The sequence below is a fragment of the Oncorhynchus kisutch genome, linkage group LG10, assembly GCF_002021735.2.
Source record: "Oncorhynchus kisutch isolate 150728-3 linkage group LG10, Okis_V2, whole genome shotgun sequence".
Classification (NCBI taxonomy): domain Eukaryota; kingdom Metazoa; phylum Chordata; class Actinopteri; order Salmoniformes; family Salmonidae; genus Oncorhynchus; species Oncorhynchus kisutch.
In genome coordinates, this window is record NC_034183.2 from 9,340,373 (window position 1) to 9,360,954 (window position 20,582).

The window sequence follows — 20,582 nt, forward strand, 5'->3', positions numbered from 1 at the left end:
TGAGTGTATGAACTTCTGACCCCACTGGGAATGTGATTAAAGAAATAAAAGCTGAAATAAATCACTCTCTACTTTTAAAATAAAGTGGTGATCCTAACGGACCTAAGACAGGGAATTTTTACTAGGATTAAATGTCAGGAATTGTGAAAAACAGTTTAAGTGTATTTGGCTAAGGTGTATGTCAATTTCAGACTTCAACTGTGTGTGTAAGAAGTTAATCATGAACATGAGCAGAGATGGTGTATGCCTGCGACTCCTCCCTACCTTCTTCCTCACTGGAGGCTTTGGGCTGTCCGTTGGGCAGGTAGGTGAGCTGCACCTTCCTGTTGATGCCTGAGAAATGGCCGTACCTGGAAGAGACATGCACACAGGGGGCAGGTATCCACCCTTAATGAAGAACAGTCCTCATTATACAGGTATCCACCCTTAATGAAGAACAGTCCTCATTATACAGGTATCCACCCTTAATGAAGAACAGTCCTCATTATACAGGTATCCACCCTTAATGAAGAACAGTCCTCATTATACAGGTATCCACCCTTAATGAAGAACAGTCCTCATTATACAGGTATCCACCCTTAATGAAGAACAGTCCTCATTATACAGGTATCCACCCTTAATGAAGAACAGTCCTCATTATACAGGTATCCACCCTTAATGAAGAACAGTCCTCATTATACAGGTATCCACCCTTAATGAAGAACAGTCCTCATTATACAGGTATCCACCCTTAATGAAGAACAGTCCTCATTATACAGGTATCCACCCTTAATGAAGAACAGTCCTCATTATACAGGTATCCACCCTTAATGAAGAACAGTCCTCATTATACAGGTATCCACCCTTAATGAAGAATAGTCCTCATTATACAGGTATCCACCCTTAATGAAGAACAGTCCTCATTATACAGGTATCCACCCTTAATGAAGAACAGTCCTCATTATACAGGTATCCACCCTTAATGAAGAACAGTCCTCATTATACAGGTACAGTACACACTCCTTACAGACATGTGACAAATGTCAAGAGCTTAGTGTTGAGCTCAACTCCAATCGAACTCTGTCAATTTAGGAAGTACATTTTAAATATCCTTTAAAAGTTTATTTTTTAATTTTTTAAATAACACTTTTCTTGAACTGAAATCAATTAATTACTGGATGGAATTGGCCATTTTTAAATGGAACTGACTCAGACCCTGTCCGTCACAACATTTAATTTCAGAACCATAGTTCAGAGGTTTTCGACCAGCTTCAAACACTAGCTAGCAAGTGCTCAGTCAGTCAGGCTAGGCTAAACTAGTTAAGTAGCTGCCTGGTTTCTGGAAACATGTTTTGGGTGGTTGTGTACGACCTTTGGAAGCCTGAGGTCCCGGTGTTAATGGTAATGTGCCATACCAGCCCTGTCCTTCAGGATGTGACCGGTTTATGGCTCTACCTCCCCTGTGGTTTGATATACATTGATGTGACAGTGATAGGCTACCTAGTGCTGTTCAATGCTCCGGCAATTATAATCATTTAGCATATCCGTCACTAATGTAAAACATACCTTCCTCTAATAGAAAAGAGTGTCCTTGGGACAAGCATCTGGTTTGACAACGTACAGAACAAACACATGACATCCCCGTGAAAATGGGTTTGATAGGCGATACGGTTTGTGTTTTACAACCGATCCTGGATTTCCCCGTTCCCACACTCTTCCAGATCAATAACCCTCACAGATCAATAACCCTCACAGATCAATAACCCTCACAGATCAATAACCCTCACAGATCAATAACCCTCACAGATCAATAACCGGTGTGTTTGATCCTTGGTTATTGTCAAAGAGGTGCCATTTGCATTGAATTGTGGTTAATATGCAATCCCATACTGTTATCAACAAGTTTAACCAGGAAGACTACATACAGTACACAGAGAATGAGAAGAGTGAGAGGACGAAGGTGTAGTGAGATTAGAGGGCAACTTTCAGAACGACATGCATCGCAGACAAACACAGCACTCGTTCAAAAAACGCACATGGATGTGGCTAGCGGTCCCTGATTCTAATGGTCAGTATAAAATCCCTCGTTATGAATGGAGGTTAATGGCAGTGGTGGTTACAGAGCGAGGAGTGAACCGGGGGAGGGGGAGGAGTGAACTGGGGGAGGGGTGGGGGGGGAGTGAACCGGGGGAGGGGGGAGGAGTGAACCGGGGGAGGGGGAGGAGTGAACCGGGGGAGGGGGAGGAGTGAACCGGGGGAGGGGGAGGAGTGAACCGGGGGAGGGGGAGGAGTGAACTGGGGGAGGGGTGGGGGGGAGTGAACCGTGGGAGGGGTGAGGAGTGAACCGGGGGAGTGTGGGGGGGGGGTATACCGAGTGTCATTCAAGCTGGACTCCCTTTGGAAAGAGGAGGAGAGAGAGAGAAAGGAGGGAGGGAGGAAAAGAGAATTAGAGACAAGGAGGATGGGGATTGTCCACAAAGTGAAAGCTGCTAGGCTATGGTGTGTTTCAGGAATACAGGGACGAGGCTAATTCAATATGTGGAGCACTGGACTACAGACACAGCAATGACACGGAGGAGGTTTCTACACTGGACTACAGACACAGCAATGACACGGAGGAGGTTTCTACACTGGACTACAGACACAGCAATGACACGGAGGAGGTTTCTACACTGGACTACAGACACAGCGATGACACGGAGGAGGTTTCTACACTGGACTACAGACACAGCGATGACACGGAGGAGGTTTCTACACTGGACTACAGACACAGCGATGACACGGAGGAGGTTTCTACACTGGACTACAGACACAGCAATGACACGGAGGAGGTTTCTACACTGGACTACAGACACAGCGATGACACGGAGGAGGTTTCTACACTGGACTACAGACACAGCGATGACACGGAGGAGGTTTCTACACTGGACTACAGACACAGCGATGACACGGAGGAGGTTTCTACACTGGACTACAGACACAGCAATGACACGGAGGAGGTTTCTACACTGGACTACAGACACAGCAATGACACAGAGGAGGTTTCTACACTGGACTACAGGCACAACAATGACACGGAGGAGGTTTCTACACTGGACTACAGACACAGCAATGACACGGAGGAGATTTCTACACTGGACTACAGGCACAACAATGACACGGAGGAGGTTTTTACACTGGACTACAGACACAGCAATGACACGGAGGAGGTTTCTACACTGGACTACAGACACAGCAATGACACGGAGGAGATTTCTACACTGGACTACAGGCACAACAATGACACGGAGGAGGTTTTTACACTGGACTACAGACACAGCAATGACATGGAGGAGATTTCTACACTGGACTACAGACACAGCGATGACACAGAGGAGGTTTCTACACTGGACTACAGACACAGCAATGACACGGAGGAGGTTTCTACACTGGACTACAGACACAGCAATGACACGGAGGAGGTTTCTACACTGGACTACAGGCACAACAATGACACGGAGGAGGTTTCTACACTGGACTACAGACACAGCAATGACACGGAGGTTTCTACACTGGACTACAGACACAGCGATGACACGGAGGAGGTTTCTACACTGGACTACAGACACAGCGATGACACGGAGGAGGTTTCTACACTGGACTACAGACACAGCGATGACACGGAGGAGGTTTCTACACTGGACTACAGACACAGCGATGACACGGAGGAGGTTTCTACACTGGACTACAGACACAGCGATGACACGGAGGAGGTTTCTACACTGGACTACAGACACAGCGATGACACGGAGGAGGTTTCTACACTGGACTACAGACACAGCGATGACACGGAGGAGGTTTCTACACTGGACTACAGACACAGCAATGACACGGAGGAGGTTTCTACACTGGACTACAGGCACAACAATGACACGGAGGAGGTTTCTACACTGGACTACAGACACAGCAATGACACGGAGGAGATTTCTACACTGGACTACAGGCACAACAATGACACGGAGGAGATTTCTACACTGGACTACAGGCACAACAATGACACGGAGGAGGTTTTTACACTGGACTACAGACACAGCAATGACATGGAGGAGATTTCTACACTGGACTACAGACACAGCGATGACACAGAGGAGGTTTCTACACTGGACTACAGACACAGCAATGACACGGAGGAGGTTTCTACACTGGACTACAGACACAGCAATGACACGGAGGAGGTTTCTACACTGGACTACAGGCACAACAATGACACAGAGGAGGTTTCTACACTGGACTACAGGCACAACAATGACACGGAGGAGGTTTCTACACTGGACTACAGACACAGCAATGATACAGAGGAGGTTTCTAGACTGGACTACAGACACAGCAATGACATGGAGGAGATTTCTACACTGGACTACAGACACAGCAATGATACAGAGGAGGTTTCTAGACTGGACTACAGACACAGCAATGACATGGAGGAGATTTCTACACTGGACTACAGACACAGCGATGACACAGAGGAGGTTTCTACACTGGACTACAGACACAGCAATGACACTGAGGAGATTTCTACACTGGACTACAGACACAGCAACACGGAGGGTTCTACACCAAGCATCACATACAGAAGAGCAGATCACTACTTGATGCATGGACAAAATGACGGACAGATTAGAGCGTGACGTGTGCGTGTGTACTAGGATACCAGATTTTCCATGGCAACAAAATAAAAAATACAAAAACGAAGCAGACTTTGTTCCTCGTCAACATTAGGACTGTTTTCCATAAGAAATGTCTACTTCATGTTTTGTTTCCTTGCCAAAATATTTCTGAGTATCGCAATTGATCCCACGTAATTGGTCAACCCTGGTGTGAGTGTGTGTGGCGTGCCCATAAGCGTCTCTCACATCTCTAGGACCGTCTTGAGCTGCTCCAGTTTACCCTTCTTCTCCTCGATCTCACAGTCTGTGTGCTGTCCCAACTCAGCCAGTAGGAGCCGGGCAATGTCCAGCACTTCCTACACAAAACACACACAACAGTCAATGGAACTGACATTTGTCAAAAAAGTGCTTAACCTCTACAGGATTGGTGACCACCACCCCCACCTCACGGGACGGTTGAGCTAACGTGCGCTAATGTGATTAGCATGAGGTTGTAAGTAACAAGAACATTTCCCAGGACATATCTGATATTGGCAGAAAGCTAATCTAACTGCACTGTCCAATTTACAGTAGCTATTACTGTGAAAGAATACCATGCTATTGTTTGAGGAGAGTGCACTGTTATACATTTGAAAATGTATTAATAAACCAATTAGGCACATTTGGGCAGACTTGATACAATATTTTGAACAGAAAAGCAATGGTTCATTGGATCAGTCTAAAACTTTGCAGTGTAGCTAACTACTGGAACTACACACTACTGTTTTACCATGCCATCTGTAAATACGAATAAAATTGATAAATTACGAGCCTAGTTGGTTTAACCACGGAAAAAGTCGGCAACCTTCCCGCTAGCTAACGCAGCTTTTTTATAAAGATACCACGTAGTAGAACTACATAAGTGTTGCTCTCCACTTTCTAGAGGACCGAGTTTTGAAATCAGTGAAATTAGAGTATGATAGCTAAGGAGATGGAGAACATCCTGGCGTTTTATTGCAAATACGCAGACAGAGTCGAAAAGAGAACACAGAAGGCTGTTGTATAACCTGTCTCCGGATTACATCTTCAAACTAAAGGGCAACCATGGCATCGGTGACAGAGCGGGAGAAGTGCCCATCCATGTTTATGGGTAAGATAGTCTAGCTAGCTATATTTTCAGATTACACATTTCAAATTTAGTCAGAAAGTCGTTTTCATTTAAAGTTAAAGTGTACTGTTAGCTAGCTAGCTAACGTTAGCTGACTGCCTCGCTAGGTAACGTTACGTGTATGATCTGTGTAGTAATATTATTCGTATCTCAGAGCCATTTGCATTGCTAGTTATAGCCTAATGTAAGCTAGCTAACATTGAACCTGGTTGGTTAGCTACCTGCAGATTCATGCAGGGTAGTAACGTTATGAGTTAGGATTATGGTCCATTGTTTAGCTGCTAGCTACATGTCGAAACAAAAAGACTCCACTATGCAAGTAACCATTTCAATAGAAAGTTCATTTGTTGACAGACGTAGCTGGTAAATTCGCTCTGGCTCTCTACTCTGATTTCAGATCCCTCTTGACTGAGTGTACCAAAGTTCAGAATAACTGACGAATTTATGAACGCTCAACACCCGTTGAATGTGTCAGTAAACGTTGGCAAAAAAAAAGCTTAATTAAAAATGTTGCCAGCAGCACAGTTGCAGTCATCAACACTCTGGATAACATTTGAACAAAAAATCCAAACAAACTCTGCTAGGCCGAGTAAAATGGTAAAAGTGAGCTGAACTTTCATTTGTATCTGGAAGTAGCTAGCAAGCTAGCCAACTTTAGCCAGTTAGCTTGGGTGCTTGACTGCTGTTGTTAGGTCAGAATGCTCGGATCAACCCTACTCCTCGGCCATAGCATCCAGTGTGCACTCAAAACGCTCTGAACTTACAAACAGACAATCTGACAATGCTCTGAGTTTACGAACACCGGGCCTCCCGGGTGGCGCAGTGGTTAAGGGTGCTGTACTGCAGCGCCAGCTGTGCCACCAGAGACTCTGGGTTCGCACCCAGGCTCTGTCGTAACCGGCCGCAACTGGGAGGTCTGTGGGGCGACGCACAATTGGCCTAGCGTCGTCCGGGTTAGGGAGGGTTTGGCCGGTAGGGATATCCTTGTCTCATCGGGCACCAGTGACTCCTGTGGCGGGCCGGGCGCAGTGCACGCTAACCAAGGTTGCCAGGTGTTTCCTCTGACACATTGGTGCAGCTGGCTTCCGGGTTGGATGCGTGCGGTGTTAAGAAGGAGTGCGGCTTGGTTGGGTTGTGTATCGGAGGACGCATGACTTTCAACTTTCGTCTCTCCCGAGCCCGTATGGGAGTTGTAGCGATGAGACAAGATAGTAGCTACTAACAATTGGATACCACGAAATTGGGGAGGAAAAGGGGTAAAAAGAAAAGAAAAAATGTTTAAAAAAATAAAGAGTTTACAAACACCAAGAGAGCTCCAGATTGAATTTACCAACATGCCAGCCTTTAGTATTGAAATCTTAGGTTGTTTAGTACATAACCTCACATGTGAATCCTTAAAGGGATGGGTGGGGCTAAAGCTTGAGGGTGTGAACAATGCTGAATGGGTGTAGACAAAGAGCTCTCCAGTAGGTACCAAAACATTCAAGGGCCATTTTCTCAAAAGTTTATCAACTTTCAAAGCAGAATTACTTTCCTATTGTTCCTCAACTGTAGTGTATGATATACAATTTGAGTCTCTACTTTTATCCAATGTAAAATACACAATTACAAATTTTGCTACATAAAATTGAATCAAGCCGGTCGGTCACATATGGGCAATAATTAACTATATTTTTCGACATTAGACTTGCCTAATTCACACCATTTCAGATTTACATATGATAATTTTTCATAATAATAACAAAGTACTGTATTTTGGATGTAGTGAACTACGTTTTCAAAATAACTTATACACAAACTGTATTTTTCTTAAGGGTAGCTTAACTTCTTCCAGTGTGAAGTCATTGGTAGCTTGGTGAACTATATTTTCAGAGTAGCTTCCCCAACAACACAAATAGGCTTCCGCTCAACAGAGGGTTTCTGTGTTATGGGAAAAGAAGATATACTTGGACTGACCTGTAGCTGTTTGGGTTTCTTCAACTTCAGTTTCCCTGACTTGTAGCCTCCATACTTTTCAAACAGCGCAAAGAATCTAAAAACAACAGATTCAACACTGAAATGCAACAGGACTGGGGAAGGTGAATTACAAGTTGTATTTGTTATATGGACGAACAGAAAATGAAGTCATTCATTTTGTCAGCGTGTAAAATTTTGCCCACTGTGAATGGGGAGAGGGGCTATTTGAGATATCTAGACTCACAGAAGGGGTATTTGAGATATCTAGACTCACAGAGGGGGTATTTGAGGTATCTAGACTCACAAAGGGGGTATTTGAGGTATCTAGATTTAGAGGGGGAGTAGATAGACTCACAGAGGGTGTCGGACTTCCATCTTCATCTTCTGTTTGGGGGTGCGGTCTCCGTGGCGGATGATGGCGATGACACAGCGCAGCTCCATCCTGTAGGATAGGTGTCATTATGGAGTTGTTTACTGTACTCATCCTTTGTTATTGAGAATCTCAATAGGCTGAGGGCTGGAAAACCAATAGGCTAAAGGACATGTAAATCAGTCATATACACCGGGTATCAAACTAGGTCATTTATGTGACTCAGGACTGTGTTCAGTCCAATGAGATGAAGCCTAGACGTTAGCTGTGGGAGCTAACATGTTTTCAAGTCTCGAGAGAGGTTAAATCACCATGCGAGTATAGTTCACTAAACTACCTCAGACTACCTCTAGAAGAAATGAGCAAGGAAGAGGGGGGGGGGGGGGGGGGGGGGACAGGAAGAAGAGGAGAAAGAAGCAGAAGGATAGGGGAGGAGAAATGAAAAAAAAGGAAGAGGAGGAGAGAAAGAGGAGAGGGGTACTCACATGGTTCCTGAGGTGGTGGGGACTATGGGTATGTCCTCAGCCTCCAGGGGGATGGACCAGGGGATGTGGAACTGAGGGGCCAGCTCTCGCATCACCATGTTCCTGTGTGTGGGGGGAAACAACTAATAGTGTGAGCTATATCAGAGTTTGGATTCTCGCTAGTTCAAGGAATGAGTTGTGAATAAAATACACTTTTACTTTGTCAACGTACAGTATGGCTCTAGTTACCCAGCTGTCCCCTGGGTGTCAACGTACAGTATGGCTCTAGTTACCCAGCTGTCCCCTGGGTGTCAACGTACAGTATGGCTCTAGTTACCCAGCTGTCCCCTGGGTGTCAACGTACAGTATGCTCTAGTTACCCAGCTGACCTCTGGTTGTCAACGTACCGTATGCTCTAGTTACCCAGCTGACCTCTGGGTGTCAACGTACAGTATGCTCTAGTTACCCAGCTGTCCCCTGGGTGTCAACGTACAGTATGGCTCTAGTTACCCAGCTGTCCCCTGGGTGTCAACGTACCATATGCTCTAGTTACCCAGCTGTCCCCTGGGTAGCAACGTACAGTATGACTAGTTACCCAGCTGACCCCTGGATGTCAACGTACAGTATGACTAGTTACCCAGCTGACCCCTGGGTGTCAACGTACAGTATGACTAGTTACCCAGCTGACCCCTGGGTGTCAACGTACAGTATGACTAGTTACCCAGCTGACCCCTGGGTAGCAACGTGGAAATCAGGGGGCTAAACCAGGGACTGCAGTTGGAAATGAGGTGTCTGGCTAAAACTGGCACTTTCATAGTAATGTTGATTCAAGTGCACACTGTCCCTGTAAAACTAAAAACGTACTAAAGTAAAGGAACGGAGATGTAAGGATGAGCGCTAGTTGAACCTTCAGCATGACAGCCTGCCTCACCTACCCCAAGACCTTGGCACAGTCGTCATAGTACTTCATGGAGTTCTTCACGAAGCTGAAGCCGTTGACGTCACAGACGAAGGAGTGGCCGTTTGCTCTCAAGAGGTCGAAGCCACACACAGTTTGCTGGGATAGAAAGAGAGTGCCGCAAGTCAGACATTGAAACTGAATGTAGCCAATCAAGTGGAGTGCATCCCAGTAGTCTAAAGAGGGTTCCTCCCTTCATTCATCAGCACTTACCTGAAAAAACACGACAGATGCTTTTACCAAACGCAGCTCTTGCAGATGAAGGAGATAAGACGAGGTTAAGGAGAGGACGCCTCTTCAGACTATTGGGATGCACCGCGAGTTTAAGATGGCTTCAGATTGATCGGGTGAGATGACACTCACACAAACAGCGAGTGGTCTGATTGGTTGAAAAGCCTCACCTTGAAGGCCAGGCAGACCTTGCGGGCCACCAGTTTCTCCATGGCGGAGAGCATGACAGGGTAGCGGATCTCTTTCCCCTCGCTGTCCCTCTCCACCTTACCGTCCAGGGCTGGGGACTTCCTGGCCTCAGCATGGGCATAGTCAGGGCCCACTGTGTACACCTGACATCATATCATAGTCAGGGCCCACTGTGTACACCTGACATCATATCATAGTCAGGGCCCACTGTGTACACCTGACATCATATCATAGTCAGGGCCCACTGTGTACACCTGACATCATATCATAGTCAGGGCCCACTGTGTACACCTGACATCATATCATAGTCAGGGCCCACTGTGTTCACCTGACATCATATCATAGTCAGGGCCCACTGTGTACACCTGACATCATATCATAGTCAGGGCCCACTGTGTACACCTGACATCATATCATAGTCAGGGCCCACTGTGTTCACCTGACATCATATCATAGTCAGGGCCCACTGTGTTCACCTGACATCATATCATAGTCAGGGCCCACTGTGTTCACCTGATATCATATCATAGACACATCGTCAGGGCCCACTGTGTTCACCTGACATCATATCATAGTCAGGGCCCACTGTGTTCACCTGACATCATATCATAGTCAGGGCCCACTGTGTTCACCTGACATCATATCATAGTCAGGGCCCACTGTGTACACCTGACATCATATCATAGACACATAGTCAGGGCCCACTGTGTACACCTGACATCATATAATAGTCAGGGCCCACTGTGTACACCTGACATCATATCATAGACACATCGTCAGGGCCCACTGTGTACACCTGACATCATATCATAGTCAGGGCCCACTGTGTACACCTGACATCATATCATAGACACATCGTCAGGGCCACAGTAGTGTCACAAAACAGTGACATATGGGGATATTATTTTGGATGATATATCGTATCGACAATATTATTTTTGCACTAGTTGGGTGTACCTGCATGTTAATTTCCATGACTGATCAATACTTGTTGTTTTCCCGTGGCATCTATCGTGTCCCTCTGCAGCAGACATAAGCTGAGCAATATGTTTAGTTGTTTTTATTAAATCACCATTTCTAAATCACAATACATATCGTATCGGCACCTTGGTATGGTGATAATATCATATCGTAAAGTCGCTGAAAATTCACAGCTCTAGTCCCCACAGTGTACACCTGATGGAGTATTTTTTTTAAATTGCGGAGAAACTCCCCAAATACAGGTGTGCCAAGCTTATAGCGTCATACCCAAGAAGACGTGAGGCTGTAATCAATGCCAAAGACGCTTCAACAAAGTACTGATTAAAGGGTCTGAATACTTATGCAAATATATCCTCTTTTATTTTTTATAAATTAGCACAAAAAAAAACTAAAAACACATTTTTGCTTTGTCATTATGGGGTATTGTGAGTAGATTGATGAGGAAAAAACGATTTAATCAATTTTAGAATAAGGACGTAACGCAACAAAATGTGGGAAAAATTCAAAGGGCACTGTATACAGTCCACCAATCGATTAACCTAAACATCAACAAGACACACACCCCATACAGCCGATCAAACAAATGACTGACTGCAACCAGGCTCACACACACCAACACACACTTACCTTGACATCAGTGCCGTCCGTTGGCATGAACTCCTCGTATATGTAGGAGCCAGTCTTCCTCACACAGCTCTCTGGGGAGTACACACTGCTGCGGCTCCCTATCTACAGGAGAGAGGAGACAATCAGACCTGGGTTCAAATTGTATCGACAGAGCGCTTGGTTGAGCCAGCAAGATGGGACGGGGGGGGGGGGGTTGCACTTTTGGGACTATTCCATTTGTTTGATTCTTTCAAGAAGAAAAAAAAATCTAATAAAGTGCAACTAAAATATCTAAATAAGGGGTTGAAAGTTTGGTTTGAGTACTAAGTGTGTACAGTTGAGTTTCAACCCATTCTGTACAGCATGGCTCCAAAAAAGGCCACCCATCCACTATAATTCCAACAGCAGTTCCTATACAATACAGCGTCTGAATGTCCCTCAGTACCTTGCGGAAGAGTCTCTGGCTGCCTCCTCCAGCTGAGGTGGGGTAGTAGACGTAAACGTTATGGTCCTCAGCACTCACAGGCTTCTCCACAAAGGGCTTGGGGAACACCTCCCCGTTCACCTCCACATGATCCTCCCCCTCCACCAGGTTACACACTAGAATGAAAAGCCACCCAGCCAATCAGAGACAGGGCCTCGAAGCACACTTGAATTATGCCCGACTGGGTAGGGGTTGGCGATACGGTAACAGCCTTCATCTTCATTAGGCTAGGCGGAACTTGAGGTCTACAGAAAATGCATATGTAAAAGGAAGTGGCTGTGCTTCCTTAGCTGCAGCACTTCCTCCTGATCTAGCTCATACTGAGACTCGAGCACACCACCCTCCTGAAGCATTCTAACCAATCGCGCTATGGAAAAAGGCCACATTCAGCAGTGCAAGTGGCTACACATGTAATCTTGGGTGCATGCTAGCTAGCTAGCTAATTGATTTAGTAGTACCAGTCTGGCACAAGAGACAAGGTGCGTTGTAACACTTACCTTCAGGTCTGTCTGGGTCTCGGGTTAACACAGCGTAACGAGGAAGATCAATGCCTTCCTCCTGCAAGATACGATACACCTCCCTCCTGAGGGGACAGAATACAACGATTATATAATGGAACGAGTCAGTAGACTTTTACAAAAAGTATGAACAGGCTAGGAATGACTGAGTGTTTCCCATCATACCTGTCTTGTATGTAGTACTGCATGTTCAGGTCATTGATGAGAAGCGGGTTTCTGAGTTTGGCGTACTCTACCGCTTTGTCCAATGGGAAACCTACACACCCACCCCCACACATACATAAACACAACCATGTAAATAAATATAGGAAACACATGTCTTAACCATGACATTATTGTTCCAGTATACAGGCTAAATACATGACATTATTGTTCCATGGGTCTGTATACAGGCTAAATACATTTCCATGTAGATTAAATTTTTCTGAACTCTGTTCTAAGACCATGCCAGACGTATACTACGGCTACACACTGGCAAGACGGGAATGTGTGTGTGTGTGTGTACATTCGGTATTTCCTTACTTTGTGCATGCTTAATGTAGAGATTGTGTATGCATGTATACTACAGGCATGCATATACAGTATTCATCTGTAGCTGTGCAATGTGCATGTGAGAAAACCAGTACCTGATGCACTCAATAGTGTACAGTGGGTGCACGTACGTACGCTGGTTTGTACCTTTGGAGTGGAAGGAGACGAGGCAGTCACACAGGGGCCATTTGTCCACGGGCTGGCTGAGGATGACCTCCTCGGGGAAGATGACCACCGTGATGTACTCAAACTTACACAGTCTTTCCATGATCTCGGTCATGGGCTTTGACTTGGACTTCTTCATCATGGAGCAGATGCCCACCACGATCTGCCTCTCTGGAGGCTGGGGGAACCAGAGAGAAGGGGGGGGGGGGGGGGGGGATGTAAAGATCACTGTGTCATTTAATGTACAGTGCCTTGCGAAAGTATTCGGCCCCCTTGAACTTTGCGACCTTTTGCCACATTTCAGGCTTCATTGGGCGTGCAAAATTATTCAGCCCCTTTACTTTCAGTGCAGCAAACTCTCTCCAGAAGTTCAGTGAGGATCTCTGAATGATCCAATGTTGACCTAAATGACTAATGATGATAAATACAATCCACCTGTGTGTAATCAAGTCTCCGTATAAATGCACCTGCACTGTGATAGTCTCAGAGGTCCGTTAAAAGCGCAGAGAGCATCATGAAGAACAAGGAACACACCAGGCAGGTCCGAGATACTGTTGTGAAGAAGTTTAAAGCCGGATTTGGATACAAAAAGATTTCCCAAGCTTTAAACATCCCAAGGAGCACTGTGCAAGCGATAATATTGAAATGGAAGGAGTATCAGACCACTGCAAATCTACCAAGACCTGGCCGTCCCTCTAAACTTTCAGCTCATACAAGGAGAAGACTGATCAGAGATGCAGCCAAGAGGCCCATGATCACTCTGGATGAACTGCAGAGATCTACAGCTGAGGTGGGAGACTCTGTCCATAGGACAACAATCAGTCGTATATTGCACAAATATGGCCTTTATGGAAGAGTGGCAAGAAGAAAGACATTTCTTAAAGATATCCATAAAAAGTGTTGTTTAAAGTTTGCCACAAGCCACCTGGGAGACACACCAAACATGTGGAAGAAGGTGCTCTGGTCAGATGAAACCAAAATTGAACTTTTTGGCAACAATGCAAAACGTTATGTTTGGCGTAAAAGCAACACAGCTCATCACCCTGAACACACCATCCCCACTGTCAAACATGGTGGTGGCAGCATCATGGTTTGGGCCTGCTTTTCTTCAGCAGGGACAGGGAAGATGGTTAAAATTGATGGGAAGATGGATGGAGCCAAATACAGGACCATTCTGGAAGAAAACCTGATGGAGTCTGCAAAAGACCTGAGACTGGGACGGAGATTTGTCTTCCAACAAGACAATGATCCAAAACATAAAGCAACATCTACAATGGAATGGTTGAAAAATAAACATATCCAGGTGTTAGAATGGCCAAGTCAAAGTCCAGACATGAATCCAATCGAGAATCTGTGGAAAGAACTGAAAACTGCTGTTCACAAATGCTCTCCATCCAACCTCACTGAGCTCGAGCTGTTTTGCAAGGAGGAATGGGAAACAATTTCAGTCTCTCGATGTGCAAAACTGATAGAGACATACCCCAAGCGACTTACAGCTGTAATCGCAGCAAAAGGTGGCGCTACAAAGTATTAACTTAAGGGGGCTGAATAATTTTGCACGCCCCATTTTTTCAGTTTTTGATTTGTTAATAAAGTTTGAAATATCCAATAAATGTTGTTCCACTTCATGATTGTGTCCCACTTGTTGTTGATTCTTCACAAAAAAATACCGTTTTATATCTTTATGTTTGAAGCCTGAAATGTGGCAAAAGGTCGCAAAGTTCAAGGGGGCCGAATACTTTCGCAAGGCACTGTACATGATGTGTTATAAGATTACTTGTGAAGGCAAAGGCAAAAAAAAAATCCTGTTCTGTCATCTCTCCTCCTTTTCAAAATGCATTTGGAGGAGTGGGATCTTGGATTCTTCCCCTCAAATGCGGTTTGAGAAGGAGGTGAGGAAGCAAGTAAAGACTAGTCTTTTTTTTCTGCTTCCACGTACACACCGAGTCATCATCCTTGTCATCGTCCTCCTCCTCTCCTTTTCCCATCTCTCCCTCATTCTTTATTCTTCCTCCTTCTTCTGAGCCTCGGTGGTCTTCATCGACACAGCCAACCACAAACGAGAGATTCCCACTCTGGTCCCGCCCCTCTCCTCTAGCCTCTGACATCACAGAGTGGGGACGTCACTCGAAGTTCAGCAGCATCGTCACGTGCCAGTACACAGGCTTAGAGCACCCTACTGAGGATACACTCTGGGCACAAAATGGACACCAGGGAGTAGGCACTGACAATGCTTTTTTAAATTCCCCCTGTTGTATTGAATGTAATGTAATACTCTGGAGGGTGGGGACAGAGCAGTTTAAGAGCAGCAGGTTTACATAGAGGAGAGTGTTGAGGTAGTATTAGAGGGGAGGGTTTATGGGTTAGTCAGTGGTGAGGTAATGGGGGTCAGGGGTGAGGTAGGTAGGTAGAGAGAGTCCGGGTTGGTAAGGTTGGGGGGAGGAGTACCCTCCCTGTGTCAGGAGAAGGTTCTCATTCTCCAAAGTGGCATCGCTCTAAGCTGAGGACAATGAGACGACTGGTTCACAAAGGTCCCTCCAGTCTCACCACCAGGCAACACCTACAGAGGACAACACAGAAGGAAAAACTGAGAAACAGACCAACCCTGAGAGACTGAGTTCAGCGCCTGTGAAGAAGTCAGCATGCTGTCTAATAATGCTGTCTCATCTCTCTAACTCAGCTCTACTCATCTACTGGGTGTCGTACCACTGTTTGGAGTTGCTATGGCCACATGCCGTGAAGAGCATAACTAAAACGGTCCTTCTTTTTTTGTCCTGTGATATACAGTCGTTTATTAAAGTTAGTCCATCTATATTTTCTAGCCGAAATCACATAGTATCTAAATGGACAAACACATAATTGATATGCAAATTAGCCATTGCAACTTCCGACTGATTATGATTGAGCATGTCACATATGCACAGTGTGGTGTCCCTCAGGGCAGTTCCCTTGGGCCATTACTTTTCTCTATTTTACAAATTATTTGCCACTGGTCTTACACAAAGCTAGAATGATTATGTACACTCTACATGTCAGCACCCAAAGCCAGTAAGCTCACTGAAATTCTAAATAAGGAGTTACAGTCATTATCCGAATCGCTGATGGTGAACAGAAATTACAATAAGCATTATAGATCTCAGCTTACAAAACACAGCAAGAGATTTCTTAAGCACTGTTAATGCGACCCCTAAGTTTAACTTGCTGGTTATCGAAGTAATTTACTGAATTAATAAATTGACGGGCCATCATATGGGACCGACAGGCACGAGTCCGTCTTATGTAGCCAAATTTGAAATTGTGTTTTTTTTTTATTTTTTTTTTTTTACATCGGATAAAAGTAGAGACTCAGAGCTAGAAAATGGTATATCACACACTAGAGTTGAGGAACAATAAGAAAGTAATTCTACTTTTAATGTTGATAAACTTGTAATCTCACTTTTGAGAAAATGGCCCTGGAATGTTTTGGTACCTACTTGAGAGCTCTTTGTCTACACCCATTCAGCATTGTTCACAACCTCTTAAGCTTAGCCACACCCATCCATTTAAGGATTCACACGAGGCCATGTACTAAACAACCAAAGATTTCAAGACTAAAGGCTGTTATATACTATGGGTGTGTTGGTAAATTTAATCTGGAGTGACAGAGTGTGCTCTTGGCATTTGTAAACGCAAAGCATTGTCAGATTGTCTGTTCATAAATTCAGAGTGTTTCTCTCGGAGACAGGTTATACAACAGCCTTCTGTGTGTTCTCTTTTCGACTCAGTCTGCATATTTGCAATGAAAAACCAGAATGTTCCAGAAAGTGGAGAGCAACACTTATGCAGTTCTACAACGCGGTATCTGACAAAATAGCCCTGTTAGAAAGGATTATCTACACATACTGACCAGCTCATGATATAGACAGAAGCGTGCTACATGGCAGACCAATGCAAACTCATCTCTCGGCATGTCCAGCCCACTCATTATCTCAGCCAATCATGACTAGTGGGAAGGTTACTGACTTTTTCTGTGGCTTAACCAACTAGGCTCCTAATTTAACAATTGTATTTGCATTTTCAGATGGCATACACGTTTGTTATTAAGGCACATGAAAGTTCATATGTTCCAGAACACATTTCTGCCAAAATATTTTTATTTTGCAATTTTTTTATTCAAATGGCTCTCCTGTGAAGTAGTGCCATGCGAGATACACATAGTTTCATGAAACGAGTCACATATTGTGTGAGCTTTCTGACATGTTTAAGAAGTCAAAGCCCTTTGGAGGAGTTATGTACAGCTGCCACCATCTTGATTTGATTTTCATGCCTTTTTTCTCCTCTCCATTCTCGGCCAGTCTGCTCTTCCCAGTCATCTCCTCCCACCCCTTCTCCCTCCAGACAGACGCAGTGTACACATGCTGCTTCAGAGCAGACAAGCATGCGTCAAAACTTTGTTCATTCGCTTGTAAAATATCCAAACTTACCAAAAAATGACATTCAGTAGCATCTACTTAAACATGCATAAATGTATGCGCTGGATTGCCTGTTTTTTTTACAATTAGTTTATTTTCGTTTCTGCTCATTGGCATATTTATCTCGCAACCTCCAAGGCCCTAAAACGGTCAAAGACTCCAGCCACCCAAGTCATAGACTGTTCTGTCAACGTGGATGAGGGTGTGTTCGGCCCTTCGTTTCCACGATCAGCTCCTTTGTGTTGCTGACGTTGAGGGAGAGGTTGTTGTCCTGGCACAACACTGCCAGGTCTCTGACCTCCTGACCTCCATCTCATAAGTGATACCAACAGGATCCTAAACAGCTTCTACCCCCAAGCCATACGTCTTCTAAATACACTCAGTATACAAAACATTTGTGTATTTATTCCTTGTGTTACTTTATATTACTTAACTTTTCTTTTTTTTCTTCCTCTCTGTAATGTTGGGAAGGGCCCAGTAAGTAAGCATTTCTCTGTTAGTCTATACCTTTTGTTAATAAGCATGTGACAAATTAAAATTTGATCTGATTTGAAACAAAACCAACTCCTTTCATGATATGCTATAGAATGCTATAGAATGCTAGCACGCTAGCTAAAAACCACATGCTACTTTTAGACAGATCCTGCCCACACATATCTCAACTTTGTCACACATAACATGTGACCGTGGGTAACCCCGGTCCCCAGAATAGCCTGCCCTCCTTTCAGGGGGGGTTGAAAGAGGGCCAGGGGTGGACAGGGTAGAGAAATTATCAGGTGCAGAGGCCTACACTAGTACCGCTACCCAAACATAACTCATCACTCTCCTCTATGGCGTTGACACGGACAGGCCGCACTCAACCAAGTGGAAGCCCATCTCGGACACCCGAGGACGGGAGATAAACTCATAAATACATAGCTACAACGACAGTGTGAAGACACTCAACACCACCACGCTCAAAAGAAATACAGCAGTAAGGCTATCAGGCCTTGAGTGACTGGGGGAGATAGAACTGGTGGGTTGAGGAGAATAGTGGTACTGGAAGGCCGGCCTCTTCAGTTTCCTTCATTAATTGATGGATAATGTATGATGGTTGAACACCTAGTGATGATGGTTGAACACCTAGTGATGATGGTTGAACACCTAGTGATGATGGTTGAACACCTAGTGATGATGGTTGAACACCTAGTGATGATGGTTGAACAACTAGTGATGATGGTTGAACAACTAGTGATGATGGTTGAACAACTAGTGTTGATGGTTGAACAACTAGTGTTGATGGTTGAACAACTAGTGATGATGGTTGAACAACTAGTGTTGATGGTTGAACAACTAGTGATGATGGTTGAACAACTAGTGTTGATAGTTGACTTTCAAATCTGGTAGATATTACTGTTATATTCTATTAGTTATTTATTTTACCTTCATTTAACTAGGCAAGTCAGTTAAGAACAAATTCTTATTTTCAATGACAGCCTAGGAACAGTGGGTTAACTGACTGTTCAGGGGCAGAACGACAGATTTGTACATTGTCAGCTCGGGGATTTGAACTTGCAACCTTCCGGTTACTAGTCCAACGCTCTAACCACTAGACTACCCTGCCGCCTTTTTACGCTATACCCTTCAATCATTCATTTAAAAAGTAAAATAATAATAATAATAAAATAAAAAAAAGATGTAGCAACTGCAGATTGCCCCTTTAAAGTATTAGGTCCGCCCGTCAGCCTGTCCTATAGCCTGTCCTATAGCCTGTCCTAAAGCCAGCGCGTCAGCCTGTCCTATAGCCTGCGTGTCAGCCTGTCCTATAGCCTGTCATATAGCCTGCATGTCAGATTGTCCTATAGCCTGCCTGTCCTAAAGCCTGTCCTATAGCCTGCCTGCCTGCCCGTCCGCCCGTCAGCCTGTCCTATAGCCTGTCCTAAAGCCTGTCCTAAAGCCTGTCCTAAAGCCTGTCCTAAAGCCTGCGCGTCAGCCTGTCCTAAAGCCTGCGCGTCAGCCTGTCCTAAAGCCTGCGCGTCAGCCTGTCCTAAAGCCTGCGCGTCAGCCTGTCCTAATGCCTGCGCGTCAGCCTGTCCTAATGCCTGCGCGTCAGCCTGTCCTAATGCCTGCGTGTTTACCTGCCAGCCTGTCCTAATGCCTGTGTGCCTGTCTGTCCTAATGCCTGTGTGCCTGTCTGTCCTAATGCCTGTCTGTCCTAATGCCTGTGTGCCTGTCTGTCCTAATGCCTGTGTGCCTGTCTGTCCTAATGCCTGTGTGCCTGTCTGTCCTAATGCCTGCGTGCCTGTCTGTCCTAATGCCTGCGTGTTTGCCTGCCTGCCTGTCCTAATGCCTGCGTGTCTGTCCTAATGCCTGCGCGCACAATGCTCCATCTTTGTTTCTAGTCTCCAATCCTTGCTGTGCTTCATTCATCCCTTTACCTCACCATCTAAATTTTTGTAAGATTCACCCTTCATTAAAAGGCACTACTTCTGCCGATGCCTACGACGTCCTCCTCCGACAACTATGATTAATTCAATCCAAGATGGCTGATAGAACACGTCCCCATCTCCCTCTGGCATCGACCGACCCAGTCTGTCTGGCAGTGGGTCACCTCCACCACCCAAAGTGTGACCAACCCAATAAAGGCTTTTAACCTTTGAGACAGTAACCTTTGTGACAGTGTCCCTGTAGAAAGGCCTTGCTTCCACCAATGTTTATGATTAGGGTGGGATCATCAACTGAGCTCTCAGAAAAGGCACTCACTATCCGACCTCACTGATAACAGGCCCAATGACAGCCACTGATTGGTTGAATACTAGGGGAGTGAGGTGGTTGGAGTCATCAACAAAGATGCATGAATAAAATATGATGCCAAGCTTTCAAACTACCGGGAGTTTTTGTGAAGACATATAAAGTGATCTGTGCAT

The 20,582-nt window shown here is 45.1% G+C and overlaps 1 protein-coding gene across 6 annotated transcripts in view; it reads right to left on the reverse strand.

Annotated features, from left to right (window-relative positions):
• LOC109897702 (inositol hexakisphosphate and diphosphoinositol-pentakisphosphate kinase 2-like) overlaps positions 1 to 20,582 on the reverse strand; it is a 68,652-nt gene that overhangs the window by 41,506 nt on the left and 6,564 nt on the right. For 4 of the 6 annotated variants that reach the window (XM_031833026.1, XM_031833025.1, XM_031833023.1 and 1 more), the window contains exons 2-14: positions 15,169 to 15,785; positions 13,196 to 13,403; positions 12,695 to 12,785; positions 12,509 to 12,594; positions 11,973 to 12,127; positions 11,549 to 11,650; positions 9,922 to 10,083; positions 9,498 to 9,619; positions 8,584 to 8,685; positions 8,084 to 8,170; positions 7,729 to 7,804; positions 4,872 to 4,981; positions 265 to 350 (exon numbers count right to left, since the gene is read on the reverse strand). In XM_031833026.1, coding sequence (XP_031688886.1) covers positions 265 to 350; positions 4,872 to 4,981; positions 7,729 to 7,804; positions 8,084 to 8,170; positions 8,584 to 8,685; positions 9,498 to 9,619; positions 9,922 to 10,083; positions 11,549 to 11,650; positions 11,973 to 12,127; positions 12,509 to 12,594; positions 12,695 to 12,785; positions 13,196 to 13,403; positions 15,169 to 15,333 — 1,552 coding nt within the window. In that variant the 5' untranslated portion in view covers positions 15,334 to 15,785. The remainder of the gene's footprint in view (positions 1 to 264; positions 351 to 4,871; positions 4,982 to 7,728; positions 7,805 to 8,083; positions 8,171 to 8,583; positions 8,686 to 9,497; positions 9,620 to 9,921; positions 10,084 to 11,548; positions 11,651 to 11,972; positions 12,128 to 12,508; positions 12,595 to 12,694; positions 12,786 to 13,195; positions 13,404 to 15,168; positions 15,786 to 20,582) is intronic. The other 2 variants (XM_020492226.2, XM_031833024.1) reach the window with 1 other exon arrangement.